The 21,398-nt window shown below is 35.2% G+C and overlaps 2 protein-coding genes across 5 annotated transcripts in view; both read left to right on the forward strand.

Annotated features, from left to right (window-relative positions):
• LOC139963222 (uncharacterized) overlaps window positions 1–21,398 on the forward strand; it is a 166,240-nt gene that overhangs the window by 43,474 nt on the left and 101,368 nt on the right. The gene's annotated exons all lie outside the window — the stretch shown is intronic.
• On the forward strand, window positions 981–12,994 carry LOC139963234 (uncharacterized). Its single transcript, XM_071963848.1, has 10 exons — window positions 981–1,973; window positions 2,146–2,317; window positions 2,512–2,795; window positions 3,398–3,546; window positions 4,293–4,455; window positions 6,728–7,081; window positions 7,548–7,910; window positions 8,252–8,368; window positions 9,386–9,508; window positions 11,732–12,994. Coding segments are annotated over exons 1-10 (1,887 nt in total). The 5' UTR covers window positions 981–1,813; the 3' UTR covers window positions 11,734–12,994.

The raw sequence follows: 21,398 nt of genomic DNA on the forward strand, positions 1-21,398 counted from the left end.
AGCCACCAACTATGATTTATTCTTGTTATATCCTGAAGTGATGTTGTTTGTTGTTAGTGATTCGGTTTATAAACAGAAAGAGTATTCAGAGTATTTATACTGCTTAAACAATAACAAAGTATTGTTGCATTGTATTGTTAAAGGTCAATATTCTCAATGAGAAAGTGGTTGCTTTGGTAACCAGGTCTTATAGCCATAATTGTTCAGTTCCACATGTTTTTTTTTTTTTTTTTTTTGGGGGGGGGGGGTGGGCGGTGGAAGTTCTTTTCACTGCTTTCAAATTGTTTATATTAAAGAAGGAGTACAGATTACAAGTAACGAGCAATATCGAACTGTGAAGGTGTAGTTCAGACTACCGCTACAGAATTGTATTATCATTTGAGTTGTTGTTTAACCTTATGAATGTTTAACCTCCAGACGACCCTGCAAACTGTATCCAGCCTACACGAGATTATCCTTGTAATCCACACTGCATACAGTGACCAGACTACCCGAGATTATCCGTGTTATCCACACTACATACAGTGACCAGACTACCGAGATTATCCGTGTTATCCACACTGCATACAGTAACCAGACTACCAAAGATTACCCGTGTTATCCACACTATATACAGTGACCGGACTACACGAGATTATCCGTGTTATCCACACTGCATACAGTGACCAGACCACCCGAGGTTATCATCCTGCCTGAGTCTACGTGAATATTGAATTGGGATCTACTGCACTAGAACTTAGTGTTCCAGTGTAAAAGTTTTGCGCCATAGGGATATCCTTTTATTTATGTATTGAGTATATGGAGAAACCGGTATCTCTTGCACGTGTATGTTGTAAAAGTCACGTTTGAAGATTTGTTAGACTTCTCTTACAGAAAATGCAGAGAAAAAACCTTCATATATATTTGTTTTTGTTCGTGTTTTCTGTGTTTATATATATATATATATATATATATATATATATAACCATATATATATATATATCAATGTCGAAATCATTTTATATGTCTATTTGAAACAACAATTAAAATAAAATTTGTTTAAATGGTTTTATTACATTATTTCACAATATCAATTGTTTGATGTTTTCTCATATTGACATTTCCCTCATTATTATATTGATGCAATTGTGGCATGTTCTTTTTGAGATAGTCATAATGATCGGTTGACACATTGAATTTCAAATTATTTACTACCATTCTTCGTTATTTAACTTTTATTTGTTTTACAGGTGCCAAGGATGAAATGAAATCTATATTACCTCCCCAATTATCCATCCTTCTATCCAAATAACCATCGAATAAAGATAATTTTCTCAGCTTCTGAAAACTTAACACTCCTGATGAGTTTAAATTTTATCAAAGTTGAGCGTGAATATGAATTTGTCTATGTTGGAGATGGTGATGAACCTTTGGCGACATTTATAATGTAATCTTAGAAACTGATAGAACGAGAAAAGTTAATTTATGAGCTCATTTATATAACAAAATGTGTCTTTTCGTAGTCGGATTAAGTAAAAATATGATATGTAGAGAATCCTTATGTATTCCTAATTATTGAATGAATTGTTTCCACACTTTAAATTTCATTTCGAAAAACTTGTGGTCTACATGACTAATGCTTTTGGTAAAATTGTTTTCAAGTTTGAATTCTTTTTCGATTCAGCAACTGATTGTTTTCAATCTTTCTAGTTTTGGAAACAGATTTTGATGTTAAAATGAACATAATAACATTGATACAAAAAACGTATTCGTTTGCGCGTTTGTTTCCAGCTATAAATTGGTCCTAACAATTTCAGTTTTCACCGAGTTTATTATGCATGAGAATTATAGTTACAACAATAAATGTTCATTTCCCATAGCAAAGTGCAAACAATGGGACTTCCAGTGTTATGATGGACAATGTATTCCGGACATTTATCATTGTGATGGAGAACAAGACTGTCATTTCGGTGAAGATGAACTGAATTGCGCTGGTTAGTTGCACTTTCATTGTGCTATATATATATATATATATATATATATATATATATATATATCATGTTTTATTGTTTAATAACCATATCAATATTACGGAAACTAAAATTGTATTTGTTCTTACGCTTAACCCATATCACTACTCAATTCTCTAACGCTCATGTCCTTCAGGTGTGGATTTTTGCGGTACCAACCCTCTCTTTCCAACAACTCGTATTGTTGGTGGAACGGTGGCATCATTGGGCAGTTGGCCGTGGCAAGCCTTGCTTGAATACAGATCCGTTCTGTGTGGTGCTGTGCTCATCTCTAATGAGTGGGTTGCGACTGCGGCACACTGTGTTGGGTAAGTTTTGGGAAACAACATTTGTTAAATTCAGACATGCAATTTAATAAGTAAATATTCATTTTGCTAAGTACTCATTAAACAAGAAATTGCAGCTTCTTAAGAGAGATAAAATGAACAGCATAGGAGAATGACATATTTATTGTTTGTTTATATAGAGAATTTTGACAGCCTTTTGTAATTACATTGAACAGAGATCCTGGATTTAGGTCAAACCTTGAAGCGGTAGTATTAGGTGAGGTTCACCTCACTAGCGAAGCCAGGACTCGAGTCAGACGACCAGTAGAACGCATCATGGTGCATCCTGGGTACAATCCAATCATCTTTGACAACGATGTTGCACTCCTAAAGCTTGCTGAACCAGTCAAGTTTGATTACTATGTAAGACCAGTTTGTCTCCCGGACGGGAATGATTTTGATGAAGTGGAACGCTATACTAATTGCTACGCAACCGGATGGGGTCGAACAAGTCATCTTGGTTAGTTCTCAGCAATCAGTATATAGCTAACTCACTGCGATTAGGTGCTACACGGCACACTAAGACAATTTGATTTTGATGTAGTTGCTAATGGTTAGTGTCAGCCAAGACTTAAAATGACTAAAAAGTACCTTTGTGACTACTTTTTAATATTAAGTATGGGAGTGCGTCGTGTTCATTGTCATTGATAGGTTTTCATTTTCTAAGTTTTTTACCAGCAAGCGTAAGTGTGATGTGGTCAAATGGTTGAGACAATATACTTGCGGTTTAAGAATTGCCAGTTCAAGTCCTGGTCAGATCATACGCTGTTTCCTAAGGTAATGCACTCAGACGCATTTTCATCTCTCCAAATGGAGGTTTCTTCTACATATGATGGAGCGTGCAATGTATTGGGCTGTACCCTATTCAAACCGTGGATTTGGCGCACTGTACTATACGGGAATGACTGTTTGGATTGAACTCTATTCGGTCTGTATGTGTGACAAGTTTCCAATGAATGTTATGTTGTGTAAGCTATTAAGTCTAGATAGGAGCCTATAGGTTCAACTTGAATGTAAGTCCGTCTGGTTTTTGCTTTTAAATGAATATTTCTATTTGAGCAGGTAATGTGTCTACGGACCTTCGCCAAGCAAATTTACCACTAGTGAACAGGTCAATCTGCTATGAACAGCTGATAAACAAAGGTTTTAACACTATAACGGAGAACATGATTTGTGCTGGGTACGATGAAGGAATGGTATCCACTTGCCAGGTAAATATCTCACTAAGACAACAGTAATGCTCACTTTAGGATCCAAGGAAGATCTCATTCAGTTTCTGTTACAGTTAGCCTCTGAAAAACACCCTGCTAGGATCGAATCGTCAGGCCCTCTGACTTTTGCTTATTAACCCACACGGGCTTTTGGTAGTAGATAAGCCGTTTGTTTATAGTTTTTTTCTCTCTAGAAAAAATGTGCTCCTGTATATTATTATAATTTATGTATTCATAGAATAAAATACAGTTATTACAATGGGATTTCTGGTGTGAGAGGTTTTAAGTGGTTTGTAAAGCTGGAGGGAGTGAGCAACTGAGTACACCTGGGGTGGGGGGGGGGGGTGCTGGGGCAAGGTCGCCTGGAATGTTGATTAAACATCCTTATGTCAATCATCCTAACTATAAATCAGTTAAAAAGTTATGTTAAATAGAAAAAGAACATTTACTTGTTGCTATAATTTAATGTCAGATGTCAATTTTTGCATATTTTATTCCTTCTCTGAAACAGTAAGGTGGCAATGTTTATCATATTTCTTAGCGAGGCGGTCGCAAAAAACAGAGAGGCGGCCACCTCACAAATGAATACCAGCGAAACCCTTTTAATATATTTGCAGGTTATGAAGGCAAATGAAACCGGCTTATTGAAAAAACTCAAGCATTGCATTATAATCAACTGTCCATTGACAATGTAAACAAACTAGATTAAATGTATAATGAAGTTTCATATCAAATGTTCTGAGCAGGGCGATAGCGGTGGTCCACTTGTTTGTCAAGAGTCAGATGGACGTTGGACACTTGTTGGGATAACAAGCTGGAGTTATGGATGCGCCCAGCCAGAATCTCCTTCCGTATATGCACGAGTGTCTCGATACTTGGAAACAATTGCTTCTGTGATGGAGGGTGCAGGTACGTATTTCAGATCGTCGCTGTTTTGAGTGAGTCCGGATTTGCTGTCAACGTTTTGTCGTGAATTAAAACAAGTAGATTGTAATTTCTTCCTGTATTGTGGACTCAGGATAGACAAGAGCCAATAACCTAACAAAGTTAAAACCTGCAAACATTATGTATGTGATCATAGGTTGAATGAGATCGAAATGCTTAATGTTTTCTGTTATACTTCCAAAAAGGTTACTGTGGATAACACAATAACTGGGTGGTAAACTTGACCAGGTAGTAAATGTAGCTGTTGAACGCTCAGTAAATTCTTTTACCGGCACAAAGTTATTTTCATGTAAGAGAAATGCATAAAAATGATCAGTTGTGGCCTATATATATCTATATTTATATATATATATATATATATAAATATATATATTTATAAATATATATAAATATATATATATATATATATATATATATATATATATATATATATATATATATATATATATATATATATATATATATATATATATTATTATTATTATTATTAGAGAAAACCAGAGAAATAAGATATGACTCTTAATTGACTATGAAGATTGAAATGTTCGGAAACTGGGAATCCTGCAAAATTATCACGAATAGATTTTTTTTCTGTGATTATTAAAACGTAAGCGGACCTGGGAACCTGTTTCACCTACATAATTGCCCTCTTTGCAAATTACACAATAGAAACTGTAAATAACATTAATAGAATCACAAGAGAGGAAAGGGGGTCTTAGACTAAAGTCAACATTGGGAATCCTGACCACGGTGCCTGGGGTAATATGGGGGCATATTAGGCATCTAGGTTTGCCACAAGGAAAATTGTCTGCGGAGGTGGAAACTGAGTGGGGGAGTCTGGAGGAAGTGAGAAGAAATTTAAGGTTGGGGGTTCACGAATAGTAGCAATGGGGGGGGGGCGGGGTACCTTAAACGATTCTCCTACAGACTTATTTTCTTGGAATATAGCAAATTCCTGTTTGATGAAGCGAATGAAAGATTTGATGAGGGGGTTATAACTGGTAACGAACGGAATGCGTGTGTTAGGACTTTTAGACTTGTATTTTAATAAGTCCTCACGGCTCAACTTGTCGGCCCTGGAAATACCCTGTCTAAATAAGTGAAGGGGCTATCCGACGTCCATGGTTTAGTGCAAAAATATAGACCTTTGGAGAGTAAGTTTGTTTCTTCTATCGAGAGTTGGCATTCAATGGTAACAACTGCACTTTTGGTGGTTTTGCATGAGGTCTGTATCTCTTTGCGACGGAATCTGCGAGACCTGGTTCTTTTTGAGGTTTCAAGTTTGGTTTCACCAGAAGACTTAACTACCTCTCTTTGGGTGACAATATCCCTCTTCAATTTGTAAAATTGTCTTGAAGCTAGGGTATGTGAGAGGTTCAAGCATATTTTGGAGATGGAGTCAAGCATTCTTTCGATCTCCTTCTTGGGGAGTTCATTTTGCAGTTTTCTGGTTTTGGAATCAATTTGCTGGCTAAGTTCGTGAATGGTTTTGCGACAAATACTTATTTGCACAGCCATTAATTCAAGCGAAGCATTTTTAAGGATTCCTCCCCAATTGGCAAAGCTGTCGCTATCAGAAAGTGGTAAACCAGCAAGGACCTAGATTTTAAGTCCTTTTGGTACCGTTTTGTTTTTACGGTTTAGTCTGTAGTTGGAAAGGTGATGCCGAAACCTAACCCGCTTTTCGGAAAGGCATCGAACCGTTTTCAAAGTTTCAAAGGTGCTTTCCATTTTAAAGCATAGTTGGATCAATTAGATACAAACAGTGAGACATATAGATAGGAATAACGGAAAAACTGTTAAACAACTATGCTGCATTTAAAGAAAACAATTCCTTTGCAATTACGACGGAATCGGATTAAAATAATCCGAATTTCTAAAACTCCTGCTCAATTCAGCAGAAATCAGAGAGTCGCTTTGACTTCACAACCATGCCGACACTCTTCGCTATAAAATAGTTTCAATTCCTGCTACTCCTTGTCACTTTCAGTGATCATGCACTGAAGAAGAGCTAGTTTTGCTCGAAAGCTGTTTTATTTCCAATCCCTTACCTAAGATCCAGCCTTTCTCTAAATGCCTAAATGCAGCATTGTTTAACAGTTTTACCGTTATTCCCATATATATATATATATATATATATATATATATATATATATATATATATTACGATTTTCATTTATATATATATATATATATATATATATATTTGCTTGATATCATTACTTCTTTTCAACAGATCCACTTGTGTCTTGTGAATCAATCAACACCGGTTGTGCGCAAAATGTGCCTTATTCTGAAACATTCACAACATCTCAATCTGTTGTAGAGTCCATTATAGACATTGTATTTGATGACCATTATGATTATGGCTATTATAGCCATGATGTTTCATCTCATTCTTCTGGGACATATTGCGACGAGGATGAGGTCAATTCGATTGTGTGTGGATATTTCTTCAAAGGCTGTCATGAAGGTATTGTGCCATGCAGAGAGTACTGCGAAAATGTTGTCACCGAATGCTCTAGCGATTACCGGTACCTCTGCACTTTTCTACCGTACGGGCGTCCTAGTGAGAAATGGTGCATAGAATGTAAGTTTTGAAAACAGAAATGGTTGATCTGAATTAAGCATTAACTCGAATTAATCTGGTGTAAATCTATATAGCGTACATCTGGTGACATAATTTACGTCTAGCGATCTTTTGGAATTAATGTTCGACTGTTTTCAACTAATTACCTGCAATAGCGTAGAACGCTATTAAAAGCAATCCTTGAGGTTATAACTGTCAATGTATGCAAATAATCTCTATCGTTATTGAATATTGTGCATTTACAAAACTCTGCTGCTTCGTTGAATCGCCGTTATTACTCAACATTTTACAAGGTCGGAGAGGTGGATCATGTATTTGTCATGAACGTTTACGTCGTGGCACAGACATACTTCAAGTATCTCCATCATAATAGGTTTTATCAACACAACACAAATATAATTAAAATCATTCGTTTTTTTTTTCTACTTGATAACAAACCTAAGTGTATTTATTGTACTTTCCTTAGCGGATGACTTCTGTGGGGCTGATAACATCACTCTGCTTGAGGGAACATTTCACAATCTCACCAATCCATTCTATCCCTATTTCAACATCGGAAATCGAGATTGCATTTGGTTTATCTCGGGACCGCCTGGTTACAATATTGTTATTAAGTTTTATGAGTTGGCCATCAATCCATATATCCACACACTATCCGTCGGCTATGGAAACGATCCAGATTTGAGAACATCAACGATTGCCAAACTATACGATGAACCCCGATTGGTCATCATAGAGAGTGAAAATGGCTGGATCAGATTTGAAATGAGCAACAAGGAATATTACATTGGTTTCTCGGCTGTTCTATTGACGGCTGATGTATCAAACGGTAACAGGCATTTTAGATTACAACTCATGTAAAGTACACACGAATTGACTTTAGTTAGTTATATATTTATGTCGTATCCAAATCCAAGGACAGTGTAATGAATTTTGTTTACCGAACTGGGCTTTTTTCCATTTCGTTAACCAGTGCAGGTAGCCCTGAGCTTTGCATTAGGCCAGAAATACAACTGGTAGAATGAATACTTACAAGCTATTTCATATGTCAATCAATTGTATTGTTTATCTGCACGTAAGACGTATTGAAGGTAACCAGTTTTAAATGATCATGAAAATATTTCAATCTCAGTCTTACGGTCGTGTTTTGCATGATATGTTCCTCGACAGTTTCGTTCCCGTGTCACAGCAACAGCTTAATCTGTGAAGGCATCTGCTTACCTGAATCCTGGATTTGTGATAACGTTCCTGACTGTCTTCTTGGCCAAGATGAATACAATTGTGGTGGTGAATAACCCTTTCTGTATTATTTTCTCCTTTTTATCATTACCTGACACTTATTTACATTTGATAACTGCCAATTTAGCTGGTAACACTATTTCCTGAAGAGTAGTGTGCCCGTTTCAAAGTATTTGTGTCGAATACTTTATTGTCTTCGTAGAAAGTTGATAGTATATAACTATGTGAGAACATAGGCCACATGTATTAAGGAAATTGATAATATATATATATATATATATATACATTATTATTAGAGAAAACCAGAGAAATAAGATATGACTCATAATTGACAAATAAGGAGTAAATTTTAGAAAATATATTGGAATTTCGGTCCCCCTGAGAAGTACAAAATGTGACACAATGAAAGTATGACGCTAGATAAGTGTAAGTTGCAATGATGGAATTAAAACCAAATAAACCATGACTATACAGGAAGCGGATTAAGGAGCAAAGAACGGATTACATATGCTTGTAGAACTGATAGTTGTTAAGGGGTCCCAAGTCTTTGTTGAGGCCGGTGATGTGAGACTTAATACGAAAGATCCAATCGATTTCTTTACGTTTACGTTCAGTAGTTGATTTGAAGTTCGAGGCAATTAAAATACATGTTAGGTTTTTTAGAGAATGACCATGAAGATTGAAATGTTCGGAAACTGGGAATCCTGCAAAATTATCACGAATAGATTTTTTGTGATTATTAAAACGTAGCGGAATCGGGAGCCTGTTTCACCTACATAATTGCCCTCTTTGCAAAGTACACAATAGAAAATGTGAAGAACATTAATAGAATCACAAGAAATTTAAGGTTAAATTTCTTCTCACTTCCTCCAGACTCCCCCGCTCAGTTTCCACCTCCGCAGGATTTTGAACTTACTCCTTATATGTCAATTATGAGTCATATCTTATTTCTCTGGTTTTCTCTAATAATATTTTGTTTTGGAGTAAACGTGGATTTTCGTTATAATATATATATATATATATATTTATATTCATATATATTTATATATATTATACCCTTTTTAGGCACGTGTTCCTCATCACAGTTTGAGTGTGATGATGGTTCATGTATACCCGAATCCTGGCTCTGTGATGATATTCAACATTGCAGCGAAAATGAAGACGAGGATGGAGAGAACTGCCAAATATGTAAGTTTTGTTTTTTCCATCGATTTTTATCCAGTCTGTATTGTAAACAGTAGAAACTGGTTAATTTCATTTAGGAATGGCTTGTCATGAAATGGGGCATTCACGCATAAGTGACTACTTGCTTCCTGCGTATTCTTGTGATCCAGATAGCATAATATAAAGTTGACCTCTCACGCATGCACAACAAGCACAACCTAAACGAGAGATTTTAAATCAAATCTAAACTAAATGTTGTACTTTCGAGGGAAATAAAACATTATTAAGATATCAAATATACAACTATGTATGAGATAATTTCTGTGAAAGTAATCTGTCACATATGTTTTAATGGGTAAAGGTAAGTTGGCCTGAGGTTTCGATCCTAGCAGGATCTTCTTCAAAGGCTAAATGACAAGTAACCGTAACAGAAGGGACAAAAACACACACAGAATACAGACAGGTTAATGAGCATAGTGAACACCATGAGATAGATGTAAAGGGATTAGTAGACAAGGGATGGAGAGAAGAAAGAAAGAAACCAACAGGGGAAGAGCAGAGGTAGGAGATAAACAGTGGAGGGACAAAGAGAGGATTAAGGGAAGGGGGAAGGGAATCAACTGGAGAAGGACAAAGACAGAAATGTGTGGAGAAAAAAAGGTGGAAGAGAGCTATGAGAAGAGGAGTGAATGGGGGAACAAGGGGAGAAGGGAGCAGAAGAAAAGTTAGTCATGCCCTCCCTGAATGTTGAGTCCATGAGGTTGAATGGTGCAAACGAGTTGCATCGACAGCCTCTCTCTGCTGAATCGTACTAGGTCAGGACGGCTACACTCAAAACCCAAGTTAGTCAGTCACACTAACTTTAAGCTAGTCCAGATGGTGCCAGTCTTGACAAACCTAGTTAGTCTGATAACTAGCTTGATTAGTCTGGTGACTTATTTAACCTAGTTGCTTGACTAGCTAAATTAGTCTCATGACTAGGTTTTAATTAGTCCAGATGGTGTCAGTTTGGTGTCAAGCTGACTGGACTAATGTATGGATAGTCCAGCTGGTTCTGACTAGCTCAAACTAGTAAATGATATATAACCCTAACCTAGTCCAGCCAGCAAAAGAAACAATTGCATGTGGATCATGTCCATGAGGGAAAATATTGGGAATGGTTTTGATCTTTAATTCTGTTGATGCAAATTCTATTCAATAACAAGATATTAGCAATAAAGATGCATTTTGAGAATTTTTAAACCATTTGTTGCATTTCAGTGACATTACAGAATAGCTGCCTTTACTGGACATATGATATTATGATATAAGAAAAGGGGTTAATTCTAAGATATTTTATGAAACAACTTTATTTGCCATACAATGCTGCTCATTTCCAAAACTAACAGAAGTGGATCAAACAAATGATAAGAAACTGCTGTCTAGTCAAAGCAGCACAACGATCAAAACTTGAATATTGCAATTAAACTACCACAACACATCAAACAATCTTAGCACCCCAACAGTTCTTTAAAGGAATATTCCCGTGGATTTTTATTTAAGATATTTGATAGAAACTATTTTTAACATCAATCTTTTGAAAAACTACATTAATACCATTTCTCATTCTTGAGTTATGTAATTTTTAAGTTTTAGCAAAGCTAAAATAAACATAGTCAACGGACATGGGTGATGCTGTCAGTAAGACTAATAAAACACTGCTTGTGTTTTTCTTTATGATTACATGAAGTCAATTTTCTCTACACCCTTAACTTTTAAAGAGCTGACATCAACCTTATGCAACCATTGATTGACCTTAACAACATATGATTTTCTCAAGGTCAGAAAACCATGTTTTGTTTACATAAAACGCAATTAAATTATATAGGAAATACAAAAGAATTTAATGACCATTTGTCGCCATAAGGTACTACAATTGAAGGTCAGGTTTTACTCACTATGTTTAAGTTGTGAAAAAAAGTGAAATAACAAATACTATAACTTTTAATAAGAAAAAGGTATGGACACAAGTATTTCTGTATTATCTCCGCTTAAATTTTCTACACAAAATAACATTTAAGCACCATTTTGATCATCACTTTGGGTCTTACATGAACTAATGCATAAAGAAATAACAACTTTGCCAAGATAGATAGAAGCATCTATCCAGTCATGTTAAACGTATGTAGTTTGTGGACAAGTGTCACCACTGCTCTTGGTGTTGGAGTATTGTCTTGAATGTTCAATATTTTTTTTTTGGCAAAACAGAAGGGCTTTAACCAAGGACCTGGGGTATGCCAAATTGAAAATATAAAATGATGACATCCACATCGAAACAGCTCTAAAAACTCCTCAGTAGTGGCCACTACCGCACCATCCGCCATCAATTGGTACTGTCCAGTCCCATATATGGTTTGCATGTCAAGTTAAAGATATACAGCAGTAGAGGGCTGAAAAGTGAGAAAACAAAAACTGCATTGTTATGTGGTTCTAATGCATTTTATATACATTATCTCATATTGACTTAGAAATTTATTTCTATCAATACAAATGGCACAAACCTACCTTCAGCCAAATGATTTGCACCATACTTACTGTATCAAATTATCTTTGCCGAACACAATTGAACTTTATCCACTGTCAATGACCAATCAATGTAACAAATTTGACATAATTCCACTTTTAACCATTTTTGAGATACTGTGTTTTAAAGAAGGGCATCTCAAGCAAATATAATTTCCTGATGTTATTGTACTAGATTCTGGAACTGAAAAAAAGTTTGTCACAGAATGAATCATGTTGAAATCTAAAGCTTAGCGAATTATGAAAATCTTCATATATATATATTTTTCTTCAAATATCTAGGACATTACAATTTGTTGTTTATGTATTCTCTTTATTGCTTTGGTTGTGGAATTGTTTCTAATTTTTTGTAAAAACAAAGCTGAAAAACTAGCTTTCCTGGATGTATTTAATGTTCATAAAGATAAACTATAGAGGGAAAGATCACCGTCCTTCTAAGTTGATAATATTATGGCTAATAAAGGCCTTCCTTCATATTTGATAATTCCATGGCTGATAAAGGCCGTCCTTATTTGATAATTCTTCACTTGCGTTTAAAGCTTGTATGCACTGAACAGAAAAGTTTTGGTAATGAAAAGTTAGGGTTTATACTGTTTTAAAAGATTTCTAATTACTTCATTAGGGTTTGCATTAAGCAGGTGAAATATTATCTGTTACAGTAGTCTCTTGAATCTAGTCATTTTTCCATCGATAATGCCTCCGACATTAGCTTTGTAGTACTTTTATTTCAATTTATAATTTCAATTCCAATAGCTTTTTCCAATGCCAACACATTTATCAGTATACGTAATGCATACGTAGTTCGGAAATGGAGTAATAAAATAACAATCATTTTCAGTCAAGTATATTTGATATAGAGTATTCATTTTAATGGCCAATTATGTTAGTCACAAATACAATTTGTATTGACAATTATACGTATGTGAGCCAATAAATGAGATGGAAAAAGCACAGCGATGTAAAATGTTCTGTTTGAAGGCAATGATATGTTTGCCGTGTTCGTCAAGTATTTTTTCAGAAGATACAACTCCTTAAGAACAATACAGTGTCTATTTCTGATTATATATGGGTAATGTCAAGGTGGCTGCTGTCAAAATCTTGAAATTTCTAAACAACTGATATAAGCATTGCACTGAAAACTTTAGGTGTGATATGTTGCAATGTGATGCTCCTCTTAGGTTTGCTGATCCGTTCATCTACCAATTTTAACCTCTAGAGATTAAAGTATCATTCACTATTTCATGAAAATAGAGATGGATAACTATTAACTACCGTTTGGAGGAAATATGAACGTTCCTTTCACCTTCAGTAAGTATATTTAGTAAGTCAGTCATTGCATTAAGCATAGTGTATACCTACAAGGTAGAGATACCATTGTGTTTTCAATTGGTTTGTTTCTATTTGTGCATTTGGGTACATATAGTATCAGTCTGAATCGAGTATTAGTTGACCTTTTTTATTTGTTTTTTATTGATCAAATCATCCAGGTAAGTTTATACATAAGACAAATTGAAAGAGGACCTATAAATATATACCAAGCGAAATTGTCTTACAAATAAAGGGAAAAAAATTAACAGTATCTTAAAGCAACATGTTAGGTTAATCATAGGTGAAATCAAAAATATTCTCGCACGCAGAGAAAGCCTCTTTCAAATCTAAGTAATTAATGCGCCCGCTCATAAAAGATGCAAAACTCAACATGAAGGATGAATTTAAATTCAATATTAGGCACAATGTTATGCAATTTGCAATGAAATAAGTATAACTTAATATGTAAAATAAAAACAAATTGTAAGGATGGCATGGGAAGAAAATATCTTGCTCTGAAAATACAAAATATTAGTTGACCTATCGTCAGTCTGCCTGGAACTTGTACTACTTGCCATCTTTCAACAAAGCATGAAATAAACTGTAGCTTATGTGATTATACGACAAAACAAAATTCAAATCATGTAACAAAACATATAAATATTTTATATCTTGATTTTTCACTTGAGTTAACTCTGTTCAAATGTTTGAAAAGTCTTCAAGTGGACCGAAGAGCACAAGATACTTCGTAAGTGCAAAACACAATATTCTTTGTATGTTGACTAAGTTTTATTTGTCTTTTACCTGCTATTTCATAAACATTGTTTGAAGAACGAAAAAATGCAAACTTATTTCCTGAAAGTCGAGATTTTGCAATAACAACGCAATCCTCTGCTTTAATATATTCGCATTCCGTGATATTTTTTATAGCATATTCACGTTTATTACAAAGTTGTATAATGAACTCACGCAGTGGTATTCGAAGCTATGCCGTTCTTACGCAATACTTCAAGGGGTATACTTCGAATGCAAAGGAATAACTAATGATGCAAATGACTTCCTCTAGCAAAGCTCTTTGAGCATTAACCTCTGTGAGCTTGATGGAGAGCAGAAGTTATCCTGAAAGGATAAATACGTCTTATTTTGTTCTGGACCTTTTTCAGGCGCACTTTGATAGTTGATGTACTTAAATGCGTATGCTTTGTATATTTTCTTTTCCAGACTGACTCAATCCAAATAATATGTTATGGTTAATTACTGGCGTCAACAAAGGGGCTTACGAACATTTGATAAACCAACTTGCCTAAATCTGTAGAAATTTTAAATATTGCTAAGTTACAAAAGAAGATACATTATCTGGAATGCCAGAGGTAATATTATCGTGAAAAGAGGAACATGAAAACATCTTAACCTGTGACAAGATACACTCTTGTTTGACCAGGGAGTTGTTTTAAATATATATATATATATATATATATATATATATATATATATATATATATATATATATATATATATATATATATATATATATATATATATATATATATATATATATATACATATATATATTTATATATATATATAAATATATATATATATACATATATACATACATATATATATATATATATATATATATATATATATATATATATATATATATATATATATATATATATATATCAAACTGTTTACACAGAGGGTAAAGGTATGTCTTCCATTGTCGGTATAGGTTTAAGTGCAGAACAAGTGTACTTTTTCTAACCGTATATGGTAATACTTATTGCAAACATCGATAGTTGTGCTATAAAATCATGAGCAATATGTGGAGTATATAAGGTGCATTGCGGACAATTTGGAGCCCATACAGTTTCACATTGAGAAGAACTTAATGGACTGAGGTTTCTCGTACCGTGATTCGAAACACACTCACCGCTTGCTCAGGACTGTCTTCTCTGATCATAACACTTTTGGTTCAGTTGCTTGTAAGGGACATTCTTCTCTTTTAAGTTAAAATCAAGAAAGAAAGACACACCTGAAACAGAACAGAAATGGGGATGTTTCCCCAACTAAATCACTTTGTGATTCTTAGTATTTGTCTGTTGGCTAAGGCAGCATCAGGGGACGATGACTCACGTAAGTAAACTTTTCATTCTTTTAAATAATTACCGAATGACAGCCGATCTCACCTTAACTTGGGAATTATGTTTCCTCCCAGACAACACGCAAAATGGCATTGATGGGAAATTAAAACGGGCAACATATTTCGGAATTTTAACTGCAATACGGCATATCGTTCGACAAAAGAAAGAGAACCGTTTTCTGCATTCTTCATTGATTACCATCAAACCAACATGTCTTTAACACCAGGAAATCTCTAAAACGTATATTAACTATAGGTTGTCCATATAACTCATTTCATAAAATGAGTTCATGCCACATGTTACCTTGGTTGAGGATTAAGTATTCAAACAGTAGGGGGGGGGGGGTCGAAAAAGACATCTAAAAAGATAACTATGCCATCCATCCACGTAATTTGTTAAGTTTTCAATTGAAATCATTAAGGTAAGCATCTCCGCCCAATTCAATATGACGCCGACATTTTCAAATGCAAAGTATTTATAAATTATAGTTTCATAAAATATATTATTTGAACAAAACTCGATATAGGATTTATTAAAGTTGCCGGAAGTGAGAAGAAGGGAATATGTCTTTCCATTGCTTGGAACGTTTATGCTTCCTCCATAGGTTCAAAGGAATTGTGTCATCTCAGTGCTGTATTAGATATACAACTCATTGTTCCATGTACTGCATGCTTTATTTTTGTTTTCTTTAATAGTACAGCGAATTATCAAATCGTATTTAAACAGGTTAGTTTAACCACAGTTCTAAAGTACTAGGATATGGATCGAAAATCCCAGACTTTAATAGCACATGCACGGTATTTAAGCTATGTAACAAGGGATACGGTACAGAGAGAGCAAATAAATTATGTTACATCAACTAATAAGTCATAACAAGTCGTCTTGAATTGGCCCAGTGAAACTCAAAACGAATAGTTTTTTTTCTGGTAGAAGAGATTAAAAACGGATCAACATATTACAATCAGGTATTTTATATGTAAAAATGACGAGTCATTGTTCAGACTGCCAAACGTGAGGTCAATGTTAATACCGGCTAAGCCTATTTTCGCTATTTCGATTCGCCAGCGGCTCCGGCCCTTGTCTCCTACAGTCGCCCATTATTGGGGCCGGCTTATGGTGATCTTGTTCCCAACAAAATGCCCATAGTGATAAGGTGGGCAAAGGGTGGATCCAGGAATCCTGAATAGTGGGGACCAAACGGTGACAGCAATGGGGGAGTGGGGGAGCCCACTCAAAGAACAAATTAGTTAAAACTGTAGTGCTATTCTCAACATCTTCGTGGTATCCCTGTTCGCCCTTTGCGGTGAGCCATAATGTCACTAAATTATGTCCTTGCGATTGCCCTGGAAGTAACTCAGTCAGTTATATTTTTATAACAACCCATGACTTGATTATCTCAGAGGAAGGGGGTTGTTCTACATCATTCATATGGCTACGGTGAGGGACGCCTGTGCAAGACCAAATATATTTGGTTGGCACAGTCAATTGTGTAGCCCGTTGCGTGCAACCTCTAGCTGCACCGTACTGGTTGCTTGGGGCCAAGGGGCGAAGCCCAATTAGGAGTCAGATGGCGATGGGCACTTTTGCACCCCTACCATGCCTATGTTTTGAACTCAAGTGAAGGGCCCGTTCCCCCACCCCCACCCCCACCTCTAATGAAAGGCGTCCTTGATTACAAAATAAGTCAGTTTATAAACAAAATGGTAAAAAGGGTAAATTGTCATATATCTGAGATTTCTATGTTGTTGTCCTATGAATGTTTTGTATCTACAAGAAACGTTCTTTGTCGTGGCAAAGTAGTTTCTTTTAATTCAAATTGGCCAGAAAGGGTATTTTCGTATATTACCGGAACAATGTTTGTTTTCTCAATATACAAAGACACTGCTCTTCTACATAGGTCAGTATCCCTACCACAAAATTCTGTTTCGTGACAAACTGAAATCTGTTTTAAAACAAAATTGTCAGGAAAGGGAAACTCTCGTAAATTCACGACAAAATACGTTTATCAACAGAGAGACTGTTATTCTACAGCGTTCAGTATGTCTACGACAAAATACTGTCTCGACAAAAATATGCTCTCTTTCATTACAGCATGCTAAAAAAAGGACAAATTTCGTATCATACCTACGAAACATGTTTTGTTTCTCTGCAAACTAGGCGTCTACAGAATTATGTATTATTACTGCTTATTTACTGTTTCATGACGAAAGTGATCAAAAGAGAACCAAATTGTTCACAAACAGTACTTTTTAGGTAGATCAACAATTTCTACGTAGAAATTCTACGTGATTTTACTTATATGTTCACAGTGTAATATGAATGATATTAAGGTATTCTCTCACATATACCTACATATCCTCCTTTAGTTTTAACCATACTTCATGTAACAGGTCCCACAGTGTGTGTCATATACGACAGCACGAGACATTAACAGAAAACGCCCCTTAAAGTAACGATGAAAGAACACATAATCGTTTCAGCTCCTTTCAGCCTACCAATCGGCTTCTTTAACTTAAAGTGGACTATATCAGAACAATGCGTATATAAAATCAGTTGCAATTGTATTATTCAGATAAATGTCGATGCTTTGTTACTTTATTTCCATTTTAGTAGTCGATTTTTAGCCCAATCCTCTAGGTTCTTCATTGAAACAAAATACTGGGAATCCTAACTAGTTCGTTTCACAGAGTATGGCAAGTTAACTGTTAAAAACTGTTCTTGGTTTCGTTTTAGTTGTTTTTCCTTTAAATTATAGCAATTAGATTTGCTCGGAAGAACCATTCATGTTTGAATTACAATATTTCAAGTGTTGAATACATTTTCCGGCAATATTGAGGTATAATGAGGTATACTGAAGTATATTAAGGTATATTGAGGCAATATTGAGGTACCGGTAAGTTTTGACCTTGTTGATTTAAGCATGACATACTCAGACTTTACAGAAATGTTTTGCAATTATCATCTTCAGAATGCTCTTCATCTCAATGTTACTTGGATGAAACACAAATGGATCCACACATAAACTGTACCTTTCAGCCGTGGGGTCCTACTAACCCTCCATGTTACGGTCACTGGTCAGTGTTTTATGCATGCACTTGCGATGATAATTACAGAATTTCATCTTTTGGAGACTTCTATTGGTGTTATTCCAGCGGTAATTGGGATCCACATCCCAACGATGTACACTGTGCAGGTATGTTCTCATGTTAGGATGTATTGAATGTATCACGGCAATGTTTGGTTAATTATTGATCATTCACGTCCTTTTCATTATAGTATATTTGATATTTTACTGTATGTTGAGTGCAGTTATATTGTTATAGGTCTATGGCGTCTTTCCTTGGACGAAAGGGAGTCAACTTATTTGGGTTAAAATAATTTTTCCACTAATTTCCAAGAAAAAAACAACAATTATCCGAATTGTCTATAGCTAACATAACTATTTATTTTGCCATATATGTGTGGTTAGTATCCTCATGTATACTGTTAATGCAAAAATTTTGGAAATAAGTAAAACAAAAACGTTTTCATCTAAATGACAAGGCAAGAACATTTACATTATGCAGGTGAGCCATAATGGCTTAACCATTTATCTGATGTAAAAATTGGCTATGAAAGCCTGATATTAATTTTCTGAGGAAAGTAGATGATGATTGATTAATTTTGCTTGAGTTTGTTTCATAAGTTTTAAATAAATTGCTTTCTAAAAACATGATTGTATAACTTTAAAAAATTGTTCACGAAATTGCTTAGATCCGTTCTAACGAGTTCTCGTTGACTTACTTTCCCGCATCCTATACCAACCAATCATAAACGAGAACCGCCCAGATATGTCACAAGTCGACACAAACAGGATAATTTCCAATGACTTGAGTAGCATAAAGTGATGTATAGTTGTTAAATATGTTCTGCTTTATCCTGAGTGGTATACCCTTATAGTTAGTAAAGAGATAAGTAAACCACGCTTGGTTGTTGTTATTGATACTTCTAAATGCATAAAAAAATGGGGGCTACTTCACACCAAGCTCAAGATGAGCAAACACCCAAAAAATAAAGCAATTTGTTTTAAGAATCATCGTATATGTTATGTAAATACTTCAAATGTGATACTCCACAATGTTGCTAGATCAAACACATAAAGAATCAACTTGAAACGTTTATGGTCACGTAAAAAGATCAGTGGCGTGGGAAGCCACCAAAAAGATATGGGGCAGAGAAATTGATGAAGCTTGGGGTATTCACTAGAAGTAAGTTAAAGATACGGGCAGAAAAATTGATGAAGCTTGGGGTATTCACTAGAAGTAAGTTAAATATACGGGCAGAAGAGTTGATGAAGCTTGGGGTATTCACAAGAGGTTAGTTAAAGATACGAGGCAGAAAAATTGATGAAGCTTGGGGTATTCACTAGAAGTAAGTTAAAGATACGGGCAGAAGTGTTAATGAAGCTTAGGGTATTCCCAAGAGGTTAGTTAAAGATACGGGGCAAAAAAATTGATGGAGCTTAGGGTATTCACTAGAAGTAAGTTAAAGATACGGGCAGAAGTGTTAATGAAGCTTAGGGTATTCCCAAGAGGTTAGTTAAAGATACGGGGCAGAAAAATTGATGGAGCTTGGATTATTCACTAGAAGTAAGTTAAATATACGGGCAGTAGAGTTGATGAAGCTTGGGGTATTCCCAAGAAGTTATAGTTTAAGAAACGGGACGGAACAATTGATGAAGCTTGGGGTATTCCCAAGAGGTTAGTTAAAGATACGGGGCAGAAAAATTGATGAAGCTTGGGGTATTCCCAAGATGTTAGTTAAAGAAACGGGCAGAAGAATTAATGAAGCTTAGGGTATTCCCTAGAAGTAAGTTAAAGATACGGGCAGAAGAATTGATGAAGCTAGGGGTATACCCGAGAAGTAGGTTTAACTTGTTACTTCCACATTTTCTCAAAATGTTGACTCTATATCAAAATTTTACTTATTCCTGAAAATTTGTCCGTTTCTTTTAATATTTCATCGAAATGTCAAGTGAAACATATCGACTTTTTGTCGAAATGTCGAGTAGTATAAGAAAATGCAACCGGTGGTAAGGCAAATTAAATGTAAGCTTTAAAGTTCGATTGAATGGGGCCTTTTGCTAACTAAAAGTTTCCTCCAGAATGATTAAGCTCTGATATGGAGGGCATTCTTTGTTGAAATATTATGGTTTGAGCAATAATACACTCCTGACTCTCCCATCTTTCAGAGTTGGGGCAGGTGCTTAACCGATATCATAAGTTAATGTATTATAAAAGCTTTCATAATCTTCAAGTATTTTGGGGACGGCATATTCAACACACTTTACAAACGATCTATCATCAATATATATCCAGTAAATTCATTTTATGTTACAATAATTGCAAATTAATTTGAACACACAGCACCTTGCTTTACTGACGCCGGGCCGAACGCCATTGTTACGAATCCTGATGGAGTCGAAACAAATATAATACTGGACGGTGAGTTCGCGTCTCACTCGTGTCCTGAAAATTTTACTGGTAGTGGTTCAGCTGTTGTCTCCTGTGAAGATGGCGTTTGGGAAGAACACTCTCAGTATCAATGTTTTGGTGAGCTATTCTACAAGACTCTAAATAATATATGTTTTCAAGTATATAAAAATGTAAACGTATTTATAAGTGTTCGCATGTATAATTAGTCAGTCGATAATTTAGTAAATTTACAGTCATTCATTTAGTATAGGACACTGCATCCTTCTTTAAATCTAGCTGGGTTAACATCAACATATCGAGTATGATGAGCTAGTCTGAAATATGAATTTAATCCATGTATTATATCTGATGTCGGTCCTGTGATATGGGTATCCAGTGGCGTAGGAAAGTACTTTTGAGTGGGGGGGGGGGGCTGAAGACTGA

This window comes from Apostichopus japonicus, chromosome 21, assembly GCF_037975245.1.
Source record: "Apostichopus japonicus isolate 1M-3 chromosome 21, ASM3797524v1, whole genome shotgun sequence".
Taxonomy (NCBI): domain Eukaryota; kingdom Metazoa; phylum Echinodermata; class Holothuroidea; order Aspidochirotida; family Stichopodidae; genus Apostichopus; species Apostichopus japonicus.

Bases quoted from the DNA above. Each gene is read 5' to 3' on its own strand.
- LOC139963234 (XM_071963848.1), top strand. From the start codon at position 1,814: ATGCATGAGAATTATAGTTACAACAATAAATGTTCATTTCCCATAGCA. The intron at 2,796-3,397 runs GTTAGTTCTCAG...CTATTTGAGCAG, and splicing joins GGGTCGAACAAGTCATCTTG to GTAATGTGTCTACGGACCTT. The intron at 8,369-9,385 runs GTGAATAACCCT...TACCCTTTTTAG, and splicing joins AGATGAATACAATTGTGGTG to GCACGTGTTCCTCATCACAG.